The 19,587-nt window shown below is 40.2% G+C and overlaps 1 protein-coding gene across 6 annotated transcripts in view; it reads left to right on the forward strand.

The window, feature by feature from the left end:
• SEMA5B (semaphorin 5B) overlaps positions 1-19,587 on the forward strand; it is a 246,171-nt gene that overhangs the window by 162,494 nt on the left and 64,090 nt on the right. For all 6 annotated transcript variants that reach the window (XM_048953844.1, XM_048953843.1, XM_048953845.1 and 3 more), the window contains one exon: positions 10,231-10,293. In XM_048953844.1, the coding sequence (XP_048809801.1) occupies positions 10,231-10,293 (63 nt within the window). The remainder of the gene's footprint in view (positions 1-10,230; positions 10,294-19,587) is intronic.

Below are 19,587 nucleotides of genomic sequence, written 5' to 3' on the forward strand. Positions count from 1 at the left end.
TTTGGTCTTAATGCATCTTTCACTTAATTAAAGATTTCCAGTGCCTTTTTTTCTCCCACTTTTGGTTGCACTACAGCAAGCTTAAGTGCACAACCAGAAAAGAATGTTGATAGGATAAGCTGAATCACATGCACATTTTATTTGTTTAATTGCACACTGCCCCCTTTTTTCAGGCCAAGACAGGACTCAACCTGTGCTCAACCTCTTATACAATTTTAATGAGAATATATTGCAGTGTTTGTTACGTGAAAGAGTATTAGACCTCCCCTAATGCAATAGATGTGATTACCTAAAGAAAAACCAGAGGTACAGAACAGTGAAAACGGTATCCTGAGTTCTTCATTAGTCTCTTAAATACTGCACAGTGTGCTGATTTTTATTCCTGAATCTCAGCATAATTTTGGGGAAAATCAGATCCAGTTGGGTCATTTCAAATTTATTTTTCTACCACTCAGAGCAGAGGAGTAAATGCTGAATAAGTATATTCAGTGATGTAACCTGGAGAGGAATAAAGAATGCAAGATCTTCCCAACTTATTTTAGAAATCTGATATTGCAGAGAGGTTTCATTTCTGCTTTAAATGATCATATTTTTGATTTGAAGCATGTATAGGGAGGTTACCTTTCATAGCTGAACTCTTAATGTGGATGTATGAAAATGCACTCAGTTGACTGTGCAGGATTTGTCCAGTCTGTCTCAGAAGCAGAAAAAAATAAGAGCTTGTGTATTGGAGAACCCTTAACATCTCTACATAGCAGCGAGCCTCAAAGAGACACAATGGTAAGGAAATCCAGAGCAGAAAAATGAAGGAGAATAAGATTGCCTTGCTTGATGGAGAAGCACAAAGAAGACTATAGCCATGGTAAATTGATTTTGTACTGAATATGGGCTGGTCCATTGGACGGGTTTTTGAACCCTGTATTCCAGAAATCATTGTGCAAAACATTAAGAGGGGTCTGCTTAGAAGTCTTGTCACATCCATCAGTGGAGCCCACAAAAAGGAAGGAGGGATTTAGTTCTGAATGGCGACTCTGCCAAAGAACATAAAGGGGTGGGGATGGACATCTTTTGGCAGTAGAGGGGCCTCAAAGGAAGAATTGCCTTCATTTTACCAAGGGCGACCATTGCTGTGAATCTGTTCGTTTGCTGGTTTCTTAGAAATATCTTGTACCTTGTTGGTGGCTACTGAAAGGAAAAAAAAATAGAAAAAATAGAAAAACCTATTTACAGAATAGTGCTGGAGATGTAAGGAGGAGTGCTGTATGTGTGCCCACCTGGCCAGTCCAACCACACCTGTGTGTGTGTTGGCCGTATATATATTCCTGACTTGTGCTTGACTGCAGTGGAATTTTTCTTTCACTGTTTTTCTCTGTGTGTATTTTCAACTTCTTTATTTAGTTATTTTATTGATTTATCATATAATCTTATGTCTTCGTGTTCACCAGTATATTTAGTAAATGTTTGTTGTCATAAGTGACAAACTGAATGTGACGTGGCAAGAAACCAAATTTCACTGTGTTAATTACTCAGTATACTAGAAGTCTTGTCTCAGTTATTGTATGCTTTTGATCTCCAGTAATAGGAAACAATGTGAGCCATCGTTCCCTAACATTTTCTGTGCTGCTCTCCAGTTCTGAGTGTTGTTGTTCATTTTAGTCTGGCTACAGATGAGAGCTTTAAGGTCTTTTTTTTTTCCACTTTCCGTGCCAAATGTTGCAGTTAACTAAGACTATCTGCTTGCATTTGACCCTATCCATAATTTTGCATACTTACAAGCAATAGTAATATCCAATGGATTAAGTTTTCAAAAGAGAAGGTGAGTATTCCCATGCTGTACTTGCAATAAATCACTGCCATGTTAAGCATTTTCAAGAAATGTGAAGTAGATCATCAGCAAAATGAAATTGTTGCCACAGACTGACATTTTTCTGTACATGGAATGATAAAAACATAAACAACTAGATAGATAGTGGAAACAGAAATCCAGTGCCATCTTTATCTCTGTTCTCTATAGCTGTATCTTTCTTCCAAAATAAGATCTTGGCATGTTCATCTAACATTGTTGCATAAATATGTAGTTGTCAGCATAAGCTCAGCACACAGCCACAGCAGAGCATGTATTCCATCTTTCATTACTGTTATGGACAGTACTGCTATCTAATCTGTTGCTAAAACCTGTAATCAGGGTATCATTCCTTGCTTCCATGAGCTTTTTGGTTCAGGTGTAGCATCTTTTAACTCACACTGTTAGCAACTGTTTTGTCACTGGTCACCAGTGTCTTTGCATCCTTAGGCTGATTCCCCTTTCTTTGGACTGTATCCTTGGTGTGCTGCTTTAAAGTTTGTATGAAAGTAACGGGCATTTCACAGGTCTGCTTATCACTTCCTATAAGAGGCTAACCACACTTTGAATTAGCTCATGAAGCCCACGTCTCTCCTCCCCTTGGTTACGTACGCCTTCTCATCTTGCTTTCTCCCAAGTGTTCCCTTGTGTCTCAGAAGAATCTCATCCTTGATAAACGAAATGGTTACAAAAACCTCAAAATGAGTCTTAGCTAGCTGAGACCTTTCCCTGTTGTGTGGTCATGCTCCATTGTGTCTCCTGTCCACTTTTGTGCACTGCTATCCACTGCTAATCCTAATGCCTCTCATTATGCTTATAACACATTTTGGCAAATTATGCTGCAGCTATACACAGGCTTACGCAGGGAGTCCTGAGCTTCGGTGGAGGCTTAGGCACTTATCAACTACTCTGAAAACTGCAAATGTAGATGGCAAATCTAAAAAAATCTCAAGGTCTCCTTCTTGTGGGATTCAGCATTCAGTTACAAATGTTTTAAACTAGGGCTGCTGAAACTATGCTTAAAGCGCCAGAGAGTCAATCCGCTTGCTTCAACCATGAGTTTGAATGTGACCGTATGTCCCCAGGGTTGAGATGGCTGCTCTATTACAAGCTGTCCTTTGTACACTAATACTCACAGAAGGCTGCAAACAGCAGGTTGAAACATGGATGTGACTGTATTTATTGTTTATCTTGCAAAATATATTTCCATTTTAGTACTTGGTATGAAATGTTTACTGAAACTTCAGACAGTTTTCTTTCATAATAAATACTTGTACAGTGCTTTCCATCTGAGTGTGCTGTAGAAACCATGATCTGTTAAGCCTCATACAATACTCCTTCTAGATAAGGAAATGCACAGTCCAGAGTTGTAAATTCCTTCCTGACACTGCAGAGGGAGGGGAGGCTGAATTTATGGCCCTGACACTGTTTAATGGAATCCCCTGCAGTACAAGCGGAAGTTGGAGGCACCAAAGATCAGTTTTGGTTTTGTGTGTCAGACCATGGCCTTCCCTGAAATGTCAGAAAGAACATGACTGGATGCATGGCATGGTGCTCATCTCTGCACCCGCTGTCTGTACAGCACTGATTCCCACTGTGCACACTGTGATATTAGTGAAAAAATGCTATCAAGAACTCATTTTGTGCTACACAGGGAAGTTTTAGTTCCTAAGAAAGCAAAGTTTGGTGCTCAACTCTGCCTTTAACAAGCTCAGTGGCTTTTCCTAGCCAGTTGACCTCTCTGTGCTTGTGATTTTCCCTTCCTCCCATGTGCCTGTGTTGTCTGCTTAGCTTGTAAGTGCTGTCAGATAGAAATTCTTTCCCACAGCATGTCTCTATATTGCCTAGAAATATAAGGTCACCATCTCAGTCCATGCCTCTACGTGCTCCTGTAATACAAGTGAATAACAAAGGATTGTGAAGCTGGGAGAGGGGAATTGGTAGAGTTAGCCATTCAAGAGCTCAAAGCAACTGATAATGTTCCCCCTCCGTGGCCTTAGGTGCAGGGATAGGATAGCAAGAGGCTGGAGATTGCTTATAGAGAAGAGTTCCAATTCAGAGATTAAAGTGACCAAAACTGGAACTGCTTGTGCATGTTTGACAGCCTCCATCTTGTGAGTGCGCCATTTTGAGGCCTTGCCAGCTGACTGGCAGCCCAGCCCTCCAGCAGAGCATGCAGCCAGGTCTGCCTGGCAGGGTGCATGACGGGCACTTTGTTTACAAGAAACTTACAGCTTGAGTTTTACTGCATCCCGAAGGCTCTCAGATCACTTAAGGAAAATCAATTAATAATTTGATAAAACACAAAACAATTCCCTTCATCCACATTCCTCCTCCCCGCCCCCCTCCAAACAAATTGACCAAATCCTGCAATCATCCTTCACACCTGTCACTGCACACAGCAGTGCCTTGCAATGTGCACAGTGCAGAACTACTTAGTGACGCTTGCCATTATGTCCTTTTGGTATTAGCTATCTGTTTCTCAGACATGTTTATCACAGTTTTAATAAATTACCTGTGTTGGAACTTCAGAAAGGGCCTCCCGGGTATTAAGCTCCCGTGCTCCGTTATTAGGAAGTTGGATTTTGGTAAGTTATTGTTTGTAGAGCACTATAAATGTGCCTAAATGAGACAAAAGACAATGCTTTAAAAAGGAGTTTAGCTGTCCACTTGTAGACTATGGCAGCAAGTCTTTATGGGGAAGTTCTGGAGGATTTAATATGACAGAAGTAAATAAAATGATGGAAATGTGTTTGCAATATGCTTCATAGAAACCTCAGTTAAATAAGAGCTTTTTTATGGATTTTCTGGACACAGTCGTTAGAACTGTTTTCTAGATAACGTTTTCTTCTTTGTGCTAGAAGATCTAATTCTTAGCAATTTTTTAAAAATGCTGTAGAATTTGCCTGGGAAAGGTAGATTTACACTGGCACTGTCCTGTGTGGAGATTGCAAGGTACACAGACACATAGAAATAAACTTCGTAAAGGCTTTTGTCATTATCAACAAGAAATCTGTGGGTTGTATTTTAGAGGTATAATGTGTGTTCACTGATACAGATGAAAAGGATGAGGCTGGCAACAAGTAGGGCAAAGAAGTGGTCCTGGAGTTGCCACAGCATAAATAACTCAGCCTGAATCCTAATTTAGCAAAGTTCTTAAGTATGTGATTAATTAATCTGGTCAAGTACGATATGTACTTAAATACGTGCTTTACATCCACTGAATTTGGCAGTATTAAATGCAGCACAGAAACATGGTCCCTCCATGTTCTTCTATCTCCAGATTTGGAGAAGTTTCCACACCTTGCTATGGGATGACCTGGTCAAAGAACAATTTCTAAATGGAAACGAGAAACTCAGGAACCAAAGGCTAGTATAGTATAAGGAGGAGCTGCTTTTGAAGCAAGTTGTTTTTTTGTTTTTTTTCCTTTTTTTTTCCAGAGGTACATTTCTGTGAACACAGTAGTGCCTTGTACAGTTACTGGAAAGAAAGATGTGAATAAATACAAGGAAAAAGAAATGGTTCTGCCAGCTCTGGTCTCCAGTACACAATAACTGTCATCTCACAGCACCTCTTACCCTCCTTCCTCATGTATAACTCAGCAAAGAGTGATGTGACTAGCAGGCTCTGCCCAGGGTGCCCTGCACAGCACAAGCAGAGAGCTGAAATCACCTCTTGCTCCTTGGGCAGATTGAAGAGCCTCCTGTGTGCACTGCAGAGGAATGATAGAAATGGGAGCTTCTGCTGCCTGCAGTCCCCGCAGGCTGGAGCTGGGACGTGTAGTACTGCTTTGGCATTCGCTGATGTTAGCAGGAACCTGAGGAACTCACCACCTTGTAAAAAATGCCAGGCTTCTCACAGCTCCTCCTTTTCTGCAGTAATCCTGTATTTATTTGTTCATCTTCTTGCAAGCATACACAATGTGTATGTTTGTATTACACCTTTTTCCCCCACTAACAGGAGAGAACAGCATGATTCTGGGTCTGACCTCAGGCATGCAGGGCTGCCAGAAGCTTGTACAGAGCACTTACTGAATGGAAGTGAGGTTGGTAACAGATAGATTTGTATTAAGGGAGTTTAGAAATTAAGAATGGGTTTAATTTGCCCAATAAATGTGGAAGTAACCTATTCTCATCCAGTCTTCAGTTTCCAGTTTCAAAGCAGAGATTTGGGGCTACTTTTGCACAAAAAAAAAAAATAACCTGCAATCTGTCTTGTGCAAATACAGCGCAGGGATTCGTGTATGCTTAATCTATTAAATTCATATGTAGTGCTTTTAATAATTATAAATTGCTGGCCTGAATGTAAGAGCTGGTCCATAGAAGTCAAGGAGATTTTCACATCAGCATTTGAGAATGTATGTAACTATTGATAACAGGATTTGCTAGTGACAGACAGGTACTTTGGATGCCAACACTAGGATACGCAGGTAATTAAATAAATGTATCTAGAAAGCTTCTCTCAGCAGTGTGTGCTGAATAACTGATTTGACAGCACATGATGAGCTAGAATTTCTAGATTACTGTTGATCTGCAGTCTGAACTGGGAGCAAACTGTGATGCTTATAATTAGAAGAGACATTAACTCTTTCTTTTTGTGCTTCACTGTGGCATTTGAATGCTTAGATATGGACTGAGCTTTAGCCATTGCTGCCCATTTCTGTTAATCATCTTGTTGGCCAGTGTTAGACCATGTACATGTGATTATGTGACTCTCCTTCTCTCCCCTTTTTTGGAAAATCAGCCTGCATAGTGCTCAAGTCCATGCAACTATGCTGAATGGAAGTCACATTAACTGCATTTTCAATTCAGGAACAAAGTTGCCCATGTGCACAGATGGCTGGGCAGTCCTGCTCAGGATTTGCATTGCTCTTGTCTTACACAACAGCTACAGCCCTGAGCTGGTTGTTTCATTCACATGTCATGTGAATCCAGTGTTCTTCCATTCTGCACTTGGGCCCTGTGATTCTAAAGAGGTCCTCAAAGTAGCTGGGAGCACTGTAAAAAGCTGCATTTCTTTTCGAAAAATGTGTTCACTTGGTTGCTTAAGCATGAGACAGATAGGAAGCAGATAAGAGGAAGTGCATACTAACTTGCATTTGTACGTATTCTTGCTGCCAGCTTTGTCGTATCTTCATCTAGGCTTTGTTTTCCATGACCCATGCTGTGAATTTAATTTTTGCTAAATGGGTCCAGAGTTTTCCACTCTACTGCTTTGGATGGGCAGGAGGTACAAAAATAATTCCAGATAACTTTTCTGGAGCTGGGAAATTTAAATGGCTCAGGCCATGAGAAAATAATCATAAATTCAGGATAATGATACAGCTGGATGACCAAAGATGCACGATGGTTACATCTTGTACATCAGCCAAGAGTGCAGAGGCAGCTTTTGTCAGCAAGAAGAAATAGTATTCATTTGGTTTATTGAGGAAGATGAGGAAAGGAGGGGAAGGCAGAGAAGCATTAAGATTAGGTAAGAAGGCAAAGGAACAAAGCATCTCTTAGAATACTTGGTCATGCACGAATGTAAGTACAACTGTGTGCACACAGGTGTACTCCAGATAAGACATCTTTCTGAAGGTATCTCTGGTGAATGACCAGGATGTAGTTTAATTTAGAGGCAAAATGAATCTCAGGGAGAGGAAGTAAATGTAATTTGCAAAGGAGAGGGTTGAACAAATGAGTGAGATGCAGGAAGCAAAGCACCAGCATTGCACTGGGAATTTGCACAGAAAACCTCAGGACAACAGAGATGACATATTCTGATCTGAAAAGACATCTGATCAATCAAGTAAAGAAATCAAGCCAGGCTAGAAAGCTTTTATGAAGGAGTCTGCCCTGGTCCTCTCACCAGGTACAATCCAAAGGCCGCAGCTAAAGCTGTGTGGGCAGTCTGGCAGAAGGATTTGTCTAGGCATTAGGTCAGCTGGCTGGTGCACGTTCATACCCTGAAGTACAGTTATTTAAGCACATATTTGCTGCTTGGCCTTGCAATTATATTTTTATTATTGACATGATGTTCTGCTTTGCAGGATCATACATATTTTCTTTGAGTCACTAGAGGTCACTGAAGTCACTGAGCCCTCGACTAGTTTCTCCCTGCCCCAACAAAGATGTGTGAGATTTGTAAAATATGCTCTGAATTGCCATATTGCTTAATTATCTTCCTAGCTCTAATGAAGTGCACCCTGACTAATGGTGCAGTCACAAACAACATGTTCCCATAATTTGGGCTATCACCAAGAACTTCTGTTATCACTAAGACTCATCAAGGTGGTGCTTCAGAAGGCTGAAGGGCACTGTTGCCTAATAAAATAAAATGTTTTGGCACCAAAAACATAGCTGGAGGGGATTAGTGCTCTGACATGAGCAATGTTTACAATGTGCCTCAGAGCTCTGCGTGCAGGTGTCTGGCAGGAAGAGCAAAGTGTCCCCTAGGAGGCCCAAATTCATCTCTGTAGCTTTACTACAGTTCCAGAAGACCCAGAGTATTTGCAGAGAAGCAGCATTGATTTCTGTAGTAACCAACAATTTTTGCTTTCATTTTGCCCTGTCAAGCACTGTTAAGTTAAAAATGAGCTGTATAATTGTGAGTGGTCTGTCCCTGTTTTTGAAATGGAAAGAGAAGTCACCTAATAAGGTATCTTCTTTTCTGGAGTTGTTTTGTATTAAGCTCCTCAAAAATTGATCTGAGATACAAAACCACAGTGGATAGATGAGAACATGAGCCAGAATTGGTACTAGAGATCAAAATGCAGTTGTTTCACAGATGTCAAAGGTTCCTGGCAGTTGCCAGTCAAAATTCCTTGCTCTTCTTTCATGGCTTATCAAAGTGAGTTTTCCCATCTGATGACATATCCTCTCTCAGGATATGGCTAAATGATCCTTTCCAGTAAGGACTTATTTCAGCTCTGACAAAAACACTTTTCAGGCACAAGCTTTTGACCTTCAGAGCCAGTTGGACTGCACTGCTTGGGAGATATTTCCCAAGAGACTCCCAGAGAAATATCTCTACTCTTCTCCCACCAGATCTTTGCATGTACTTATAAGGACTTACCCCATGCCAAATGGAATGGGATGCTCAGCTAATGAACAGACGCCATTTTTTTGGAAGTGGAACAAGTATCCCTTTTCCAAATATTGTATGTAAATGCGTTTGCTGGGTAGTATATTTCTTGTGGTTATGAACAAATGTCTTAATGGAACCGAGTTTTTGGGGTTGAGTCATTCTTTTTTCTTAAGTAGTCTCTTCTATTTCCTGCAAGAAGTAGGATTTGTTGTGTGTGAAGGGGACAATTTCTAAGGAAGTCCAGTATTAAAAATAAATAAATAAATATTGGTTGTAGTGACAAAGGAGAGTTCAGATCCAGGCCAAACTTTGAAGCTATTTACTGTGTTGGTAATGAATTGAAGAGTGCTGGGGGGAAAGAAGAAGTCCTGACTCTTTTAGAGGAGCTTTGGATCTGTATCTGAACTTTGAAAGCATAGCCTCTCCCTATGAAACAGAGCTATATATATTTTTTGTATGCAGAATAATGTATTATGCATAGTACAGATGCTTATATGTATTTTCACCTCCAGCTAACAATACCTGCTTGAATTAGTTAGGACTATTTTTAAAAAATACTGAAGGTATGAAAGTTGCAGAGGGCATAGAATGATTGGGTCTGTTTCCGAATTTCTTTAAATCTGAAAGTTCTGACACACTTCTGCTGGACTTTCCTTGTGAAGGTGTTAGTCAAGGTTGGCCAGGGAATCCCACCAGCTCATGGCTGAAGTCTTTCAGTCCCCAGTCAGTAGTGCCCTCAGCACTTTACTCCACGTCAGGATCTGACTACACTTCTAGGGCACCACAAATCACTATGCAACTTTTCCTCGTTCTCTGTCTCTCTGGGTTTTGTCCATCAGCTCTCAACTCTCATTTGATCCAGCTCACTTCACTGCAGGATTACTTCGAAGGTGATAATCTTAAAGATAAATTTAAGGAGTCCACTATATCTGTACAGGACTACTTAGTTTTGCCATAGGGAAAGTTTTCATTTTGGTGATGAAAGCTGGTGGTCTTAGGTGTTTGGAGAAGGGGTGAGGTCTTATGGGACTTGACTCTTGGACCTTCCAGTTGAATGATAATCAGAAGTTGTACTTACATGTAAATCAAAGCCTTACCCTTGTTAACATTCCAGTTACTTCTGCTTCTGGACATTTCATCTTTTTGTCATTTGTGTGTGCAGTGAGCACAGTGGGAGTGAGATGCATGTTTACCGTCATCACACTGCTTGTAAATTGGGCTGTATAAATTAGCTGGAGATACTTGCTTTTGTGCTGGGAGTCTCCAGATTTGGTGGTTTGTGGCAATGTCGTGTGACCTGTGCATTTTGTTTTCTCAGGCAACAGCATGGGATTCAGATGAAGACACCAGGAGGTCTTGTCAAAGTAAAGGGAAAACAGAGGTAAGTTTTGCTTTGCTACAGAGATAGTATGAGTAAATTTATTTACATTATTCCATTAGAAATCCACACAGGAAGCATCTGACACCAGCTTGAGTTTGTAAATCTTCAATACTTAGCATCCCAAGTGCATGAGCACCATAGAGCAACCATTTCAAAGGCCCCTATCCAAGTTATTAGACTTGCTCTACATGAAACGTAAAGGTAAGCACTTCTGGAGAGGACACAATTTGTGACATATCGAGGAGAAGAATGGGGGCAAGTCCAGGCTAATATCTTGCAGAAGGGTCTGAGCCTCATCAGGTTGGCTTAGTTTCAGTACTCAGCAGTGAGCTGCCGACATTTGGCCACGTGGGCCTGTATTGAATATTTGTTTTCCATTAGAGCTCACCTTTGTACAATTCACTTGAGAGTGAGAATTGAATCTGCTTGAACACTGCGGTTCACTTCACGTGGAATATCATAGAACTCCTTAGGATGCTGGTGCTGTCTGCTAAAACTGTGGCTCAAAGCTAGAATTTTGCCCATACCACACAAGATCTGGAGTTTGCAGGCATTTCTGACCGAGTCTTCTTCTATCATATTTCTGAGAAACTGAGACAAAACTATGTATATAAAAGAGGAAACACTGTGATTTTTTAAATCTGCTGTTGATAGTGTTCAGGCCTCAACTGAGAGTGTCCTGTTGTCATAAAAACTACACCATAAAGAGCTTTATGTCCAAATCAAAGGAGCTGGACAAAGGAGGAGAGCATAAGCATCATCTTTGCTGTAGATTTGACAGTCAAGCAGAGCGCAATTGTGCAGCTTGCCCAAAATCTGGAGTTCTGCCAAGTCCAGTTCAGTTGTTCAAATGCAGAATTATATAATCTTTCATTGTCTTTTTTTTTTTAAATAATAAACTTAATATGATTAGTGTATTAGCCTGTATATACATGAAAATACTGGCTTGAATTGTGCAAGATGGGCAACAAAGAGGGTCATGTAATTGTGGAAAAAAGGAGTATGTTTATCCCAGAACATCTTTCTGAGTTTTTTATAAGGTCTACATTACGTAGGAAAACACCATGGAAAAGAAATAGGTTATGTTAGGAAAACACCAAAAGAAGACAGAATTAAAAATTCCAAAACCCAAGACAGAAGGAATTTTTGGTCTTTATACTTCAAAATGTGTATTCTTACGAAAGGATTTTGCTCTTTTTTCCCATTGTAAAAGTTTTTGAGACTGAGATTGTATTCTATTGTTCCTGAAGAATTTGAATTTATAACCCAGAATTATTTTGTCATTACCCAGATAAAACCTTACGAGACTGCATGCACTTGACTGAACAAATTCTAGGATAATTTCAATTTATTATTTTTACTGTCATGCCAGAAGAAAGCAGTGATCTGAGCATCTTTGCTGCTACTGCCTCTGCACACTGTAAAGACTTTGCCAAATATTTCTTGAAGATGAGGCCTGAAACAGCTGAGTTTATGCTGGTTGTGATCCAGAGCTTGAAACTGTTTGTTTGGTGCGGGGACCTGGGGTGTGCAGATCTGAAGAAAAATAATTAATCAGATTGTTAGACACCTCTTGATATACAATTAATGGCTAATGAAAAAAAAAAAAAAAAAGAAAGGCAGAAGGATTCTGCAGCAGTTAAGTAAACTGAGATGTCTCAAGTCTGTACCTACTCCGGTCTGTATGTCCATGGTCAAGTCCCTCTTGGAAAGTCTACACATTCACTGCTTGCTATGCTGTAGAGAGATGACTTAATGCTAGCTCCAGAGCTAGTTAGCTGGTGATGAGCTCTACTGCAGCCGAGAAGTCCAGCTCTGACCCAGTATCTTTGCTCTTGGCTGGTTAAATGCATCAAGTGAGGGCAAGCAGTAATGTGTTTCTATTTATGCTTTTGTGATGGTGGTACAAGAGGAGCTCTGTTAGCCTCAGATCTGCTTTGTCAAAACTTGACTAATGGCAGTTTTCTACCTACCGCAGATGATTTGATGATAAATATACTAAAGATTGTCAGGCACTTAGATATGTGGTGATAAAGGCTAGAAATAACGAGGACCTTTGGCTTCTATATTAATTCATCGTGTAGTTTGGATAAGTTATATGACTGGTTCATTTTCTTTGCCCATTTAATAAAGTAGGTGTTTTAAGGTGAAGTTCTCAAAGCTACCTAGTGTATTAAAATGCTTTTTTCTTATGCCTGTTGGGTATCTAAATCAAATTCTTCCAACTGCTTAGAAAATCTCTTCCTGAAATGCCTTGAGCTTTACCGTAAGTAAAATAAGAAGTGCAGGAGTAAAAGCTACAAAGTACATATCACAGAAATATAATTACTGATTATCACTCCACATTTTAATGCCTATTGGCTAAAGAAAATGGAGATGAGACAGCTGGTTTCCAGATTTAAGTCTAGAAGGTACTATTTGGTCTTTTCTACGACACTTTATATAGTTCTGACCACAGATTTAATTGATTATTCCAGCACTGAGCTCACTAACTTGTGTTTGGCTACTGTACCTTCCTGAGGAAGGCAGAAAGTTGTGACCATAAGGTCTGAAGCGAGTGGGATGACTGCACAGTTTGCTGGCTTGTTGGAATGACTAGTCACATTCTTTGTTAACAGCATGTGCTTTATTTCCTCTTTGAATCTGGCCTCAAGTTTTGAGTGGCTTTCTCATTTTGGTAACATGAAAAGCTGAGTTCTCCAAGTCTTTCCGTAAGTTATTTTTCCACTACCGTTGAATATTTTTTGTGTCTGCTTTCTGCACACTCCAATTTTTTACCTGTATTCCCTTGCCAGTCTCTAATGCTTGAATGTGATTAAAACAGTCTTCCACCTCTTTTTCTCTCTTCTCATATACCAGCAGTTTCATAAGCTCTTCTGTCATAGGAGATTGTGCAGAATTGCACAGTCACTGTGACCACTAAATACTTTTCCCAGTTGCTCATTTGGGGCAGTAATGTCCAAGGCTGTACACAGAATCTTTTTGTTCCTTGATCTTTGATTTATATCTTTTTAAAAAGTATTTTGTTTGGGGCCAGTTCACCAACTAACATACATCCCTGCTTTGGCCTCATCAGTAATTGCTATTTTCCTAATCTTTGGGTTATCCACAAATGTTGGCTTAAAAAGAATGTTGATTCTGGAGTAGTATCTTGCCATCTGGGTCCCTCCACGAATAGCAGGTCTGTGAATAATTTCTCACTGGAGGACTTTTCTTCAGTCCGCTAATTTATCAGATTTCCATCCATTAACGTATACGTTCTTGAACCTGATTTTAAAAATTACTCTCAACTATATGTCATGTGGTATTAAAACAAATACTTCAGAAAAATCCTTTTCACTTATGTTGCTATTTTTATGAACCAAAGCTTGTGATTTCCTCAAAGAATTGCGTATACATTATTTGCCACGTCTCTGGAGATCCATGCTGGCTTCCACTCATAATTATTCCTATTTTTGCAGCTTTTATAAAATACATTCTGATCAGCATCTTAAAGTTCTCCCCTGGAAACCATCCACTACACTGAGAGATACTGCGGAGAACAAAATCAATGTTATGCTGCCTTTCTTTCTGTCTTCCAAGTGCTATCACCCAGAGGTTGTAGTTAAAATGAGCGATGGATAGAGTGCAAGGGGAAAAAGTGCCACTAGATCAAAATGTATTTGATTTCATTAGGAGTTACTCTACTTCTAGTTTGTAATTAGCTTGTTTGTGCATAGCAGTCCCCATCTGCCATATCCAAGGAATTTTGCCTGACATAGAAAATTGTGGCTTTCTAAACAGGAGCCCTTTTTCATGTTTGAGAATAGAATAATTTGTTAGTTTCCCAAAAGCTGCACACCACCATACCACAGAATTGTAGGGTTTGGAAGGGACCTGTGAATATTATCTGGTCCAGCTATCCAAAGAGTTGAAGGGAACCATTTGTGAAAATGACAGAGATCCAGCACTTACATGCTGATCTAAGAAATCTGTATCAAGGAGAAAGATGATGCACTAGTAACACTTCTGGTGTAAGAAAGAGCCAAGAAAAATGTATGATAGGGCATCCAGCTACTGTTTATCCCAGACTGGTTGTCTCCCTTTTCTTGTATGATGTCCTGATAGAAGAAGTTCTTATGATTCAGGGTACAGGGAATCCTAACCCAAATCTTCGGAGCAGCTAAATGGGTTTAGTGCAGAAGTTGCTAGGATAATGGAAGAATCTGGTATTTCAGGCCTACAAACGGTTCTGTCATGAAGAGGATACGCTCCCTAGTTATCTAATGTAGCCAGGAATCTCCATGCCACTTATAAATAATAGGCATCAAGATATAACAGGTGCCATATAAATACACAGGTAAATACTTCTGGTTGAGAGGCAGTCATATGGATACTTTTTTCCCTTTCTAACTGTTCCAAGAAATCTGAAACTACATTCCTAATACTTCTGCTAAGCATTCAGTTCTGTAGCCCCAGAATTTGATTCAAAGTCCATTAAAGAAAACCTAGCTGGAAAATCATTAGCAATTCTCTTTGGTATCCATTGTGTTCAAAGGAGAAAGACAGCTTGGTCAGGGTCTTTGGTTAAGCTGATTAATAAAATTGGTTACCCAAAGAAATAAAAACAAATATCTAAAACCGTATTAATAACTGTTTGAACACATTAGATGTGATTATTTTTAAACAAATTGGATGAATTGCAACAAATAAGTGTTTGCCACACTCTAAAATGTGATTGCAGGGATAACACAGGAATAACACAGAGTTTTGCTGGTTGATTCTCAGAACTGCAGTGTATCTAGTTTCATAATAAAAGAAATTTTGGATGGTTGGTGTAGCTAGTAAGTCATCTAAATGCACCAGAGCAGGAAGGCCAGTGCAGTGGGACCAGGTGATTCAATGGAGAGACTGAATTCTTCCCACTGCATTGCAGAAATCAGGAGTAATCAGGCATCCAACAGAGCAGGAGCCCTCCCTGGATATAGCTGCCTACACATTGTTGCCTGAAAGCTTTTGTCTACCTGTGGTGACTCTATGTAGGTGTTGGTCAGACCTGGCTATGCAAGAGTAATGTGCAGGACAACTTGCATCAGTAGAGAAACATCCTCCCATCATCTCCTGAAAAAAGAATTCCCCTTTTTGCAATGTATGGATTTTTTTATGGTGGTGTTGATGGTAGCCAACAGGAGCTGAATGTAAAAGAAGAGCAAGCTTTGCAAGAAGTAACCCTTTGCCCCTACTGATGTAGCTGGAAAGAACAGGCAGGCTTTGGGTCACTGTTGGCCAGATTTCTATAAGTTTTTGATAAAACTTGCTGTTTCTACTCTTGATGTCCTTATTCTCCATATACACCCCCATCTACCTGTTTTATCTTGCTATGTTCTGGCCTCAGTGAACTCCTGGCAGGGAGTTCTACGGATTAATTGCACGCTGTGTGAAACTATTTTCATTATTTTGTAGCTCTGTCAGAAGGTCGTAACTGTGTCTTTGCCAAGTTTCATCCCATTTCTCCTCTTATCGACTCTGGCCTAACCCCAAAATAAATTTCTCTATTCTGAAGAGTTTGTGCTGCTTTACTGAGGACAACAGACTGTCTGAAACAGCTGTTTTCCTGATAGAGCATGAAACAGTGTTTTTAATTTATGATTAAAATGTATTGATTAATATGTGATGAAATAGTGTTAGCCTAGAAAAAGAATCAAAAATGAGATCTCTGAAAACAGAGCCTGAGTGCTTTATTCAAAGTAAAGGCCAATTAAAGCAGTGCCCGTATATGACTCTTGAAGAAAAAATATATCTGTACGACAAGATTAAGGGCTTATAACATTTTGGAATCCTGTGTTCAGAGATGACAGATGAAATATCTCAAGAAGCACCTACAGCTGTTTTTTTTTGTACATCCTGAAAACATCATCTTGACTTTTACCTCAGACTGAAGCCAGCAGGAGTTCAGCGCCTCCATTTGCCAATCTGTCCGCACAAATGAAGGGAGTAGCACTCTTGGTTCTTGGGTTAGAAACGTGCTTTCAAAGCAGCCTGACATCTGTATTGCTGGAAAGGGGCTTGCTCCTATCTGCAGTAGCATTATGGCATTCACAGACAGACAAGCTAGAGTTAAATGTTGCAAAAATGAAAGAAATGAGAACAGACTTAAAGTGAAGAGGGGTGTGAGGAACTTCAGTAGAGTTTATTCTCTTACAAACAGTGTGCCATGTATCCTGTAGGGTTGAGCATTATAACTCGTGCTCTTTCTAGGGTCTTTCGGCTAGGAGAAAGTGATTTCTGCTCAGTCTAAGGCTTTATCTACAAGAAGGGACCAGTACCAGATAATTCTAAAGGAGAGAGAACCTTACAATCAGTAATACGTAATTCTGAAGAATATTAGAGATGTGCTTAATGCTCTGGCAGTGAGCCACAGGTTTTTATCAGCTCTGCCATATATTTAATGATAATCCCAAGTAATATAACTGGGTTATTCTCATTAACCACATAAATATTGAGTCTTCCCCCTTTATTTAAGTCCTTAATCTCATGATCCCAATAATATCTTCTGGTGATGAGCTCTGCAGTCTGATCATACACAGATTGAACTGTCTACTTCATAATGTGAGAGCAGGACCCAAATACTGTTTTGTCTGGAAAGAGCGGGGATTCAAGTTTGCCAGGTTTTCTAGCTATGTTAAAGTCCATCTGAATTTTGCTTCTTGCATACTGAGTTTTCCAGCCACGTGAAAGAAACTGCACTAAGTAGCTCCTGTTTTCTGTAAGTGTTTATGAAATAATTTTACTAACCATTTGCCTCGGCTACAGATTATTGTAAAGAGCAGCATGGTGGATGACTTATCAGAGCAAATCCAGGCTGGCTTGAAGAACACAGAGAGAAACCTGTTCCCTTCTAGTTATTTTGAGAACAGGATAGAAAGGGGATCTAATATAGATTTCACCAACAGTGAAAAATCACAAAAGCTGGAATATTTAAGTGGTACAGCTTCTTCTTTACTTTTCTTGGAGTTTTTAATAGACTGGTGTGATTGGTAGTGAGTACAGCAATAAGAAGTACTGGATGAGCATAGTATTCCTCTTAAAGCCAGGCATGTTAGAGAGACAGGGTCTGGTAGTTAAATCTTTGTTGCTGTCTTTCCGGATCTCCTCTCATTCAGAGTGTCACCATGGCAAACCCTGTAGCACCTGTGTGTTTCAATTCCCCAAGCTAAGAGAACAGGGAAGATAATGGACATCCATTTCAGTATATTACTTAATGATGTACAAATTGCTTTGAGGATGAAAAGTGCCTGTTATCTTTGCTTTTCCTTTAAAAGTGTGGCATGCTTTCACCACCATTAGTGAGGTAAGTCCAGGGAAAAAACCTACACATAGCCTGGACAGTTAAGTCACAGGAATAATTGTGGTTGGATATGGCCCGCACCTAGGAGCATTATTATCTAAACAGAGTAGAAAGCACCTATTAGGCACCCCAGTTCCTGCTTTTTACAGCCAGTGACATAATCATTGTGTCTGGTGCATTCAGCTCCCTGAAAAGTATCAGCTGTGTCAAACGTTTCCAATCTAATACCTCATCCGTACTGACTGTGCTCTTTTGCACTTAGCTAGCACAGTTGGGAATAAGCTGGAAGTCACAGATGAAATATTTTGGTGCAGATTCAGACAGCAGCAGATATATTTGCTCAGTATGGTTTCTCTTCTGTTTCAATAAATGACCTCTGCTTTTGACTGAATGGGTACAAATAAAACCACGCTTAATTAGGCTAAAATAAGGACCTTACCAGCATCCAGCATCCTTACTGACCTGGGCTACTATGTCTTGGAGCAATGTGTGCAGCAATAGACTCCAGAAAAACATCCAGCAAGGTGTCAGAGAGAAATTCTTGTTTTAATGTACTAGCTTCTCAGCTGGGAACATTTCTATGGAAAATAAAGCTTGTTAATCAGTAATATAGGTCTGTGCAAAGAAGAAAATTCTGCAAATTAGGATTTTAGATTTCTGCCAGACAGAGTTTTATTTAGGAACATATTGAAGTATCTATGCAGGAAAGGATGCAGCAGTGTAAATGGTGTTAGATGGTTTAGGGCAGATGTTGTGTTCAGACTCTGCACAAAGCAGAAAAAGGTGCAAGCAGAGGGCAGCAGGTAGATTTTCTCTGACTGTGTGAAATTTGGGTACAGAGCTGCATTTTGGAATAGGTGCTAAATCGATCACACCCTGAAAACAGAACTTGGTGGGGAGAGAAACCAGTACCTTTTTACAAGGCATTTCCTCAATGATTTCTGGTCCTTCACAGTTAAATACATAATGTTCCTAATATTATGTGGGAATGGATAGCTGCACTTTGCTGAAACAGGAATGCTGGATTGCCTCAGTTATGAATTGCCCTGTTACTGGGTACTGGGTGTTAAGTGTTATATCCCCAAAGCTGAGACATTGGTGGCAGTTTCCATGCTGTGACCTCTGCCTCGACCAGGCTGGCTACAGTCTTCTCCGTTCCAATGCAAGCCCAATTCATTTGTCTGTGGCTGATGCTAGTGGGTTTTCTCTAAATGCCATCCTTCAGCAAGTTGATTTCCGTATACCAAATGAAAGAAGATAGAACTTAATCCAGCTAAGTAAGCCTCTTCCTTTCCAGAAGATGTGGAGTTTTACACTGCTGACTCTTGCAGATGAAGTCTTCAGGGAAATGCTCAGCAGCGTGGAGTGCTGCGAGACAGGGGAGCTCACAGAATGAATGCTGCTTACAGAAGGAGAAGTGGTGTCTGCAGATGTAGGCTCAGCTTAGTGGCAAATTATGATCTATGGAGGGTGGGAAGCAAAGCAGCTGGGATAACTCAGCCTACATTGTTTTTTTTAATAAGTTTCTTCTTTTCCCAGGTAGCAGTGATAGGATAAGAAATAATGGCCTTAAGTTGTGCCAGGAGAGGTTCGGGTTGGATATTAAGAAATTTTTTTTCTCTGAAAGAAAGGTGAAGCAGTGGCATAGGCTGCACAGGGAGGTCCCTGGAGGTGTTCAAGAACTGTGGAGATGTGGCACTGAGGGACATAGTGAGCACTGTAGGGATGGATTGGTGTCAGAATGGATGTTCTTAGTGGTCTTTCCAGCCTTAATGATTCTATGAAATGGTTGTGCAGTTGCAAAGAGGAGATTTGCCATTTCTCTCTCCCCATCCTGAAAGGAAAATTCCTTCTACCAAGGAAAATCCTGAGCATAGATGCTTATTTTGAAAGGAAGTGTCAGGCTGTCCAAGCACAAGATTATCTTGGCTAGACCAGAATTGAAGAGAAATTTCTGAAGCTTGTGT

This window comes from Lagopus muta, chromosome 8 (genome assembly GCF_023343835.1).
Source record: "Lagopus muta isolate bLagMut1 chromosome 8, bLagMut1 primary, whole genome shotgun sequence".
In the NCBI taxonomy this organism is placed as follows: Eukaryota; Metazoa; Chordata; class Aves; order Galliformes; family Phasianidae; genus Lagopus; species Lagopus muta.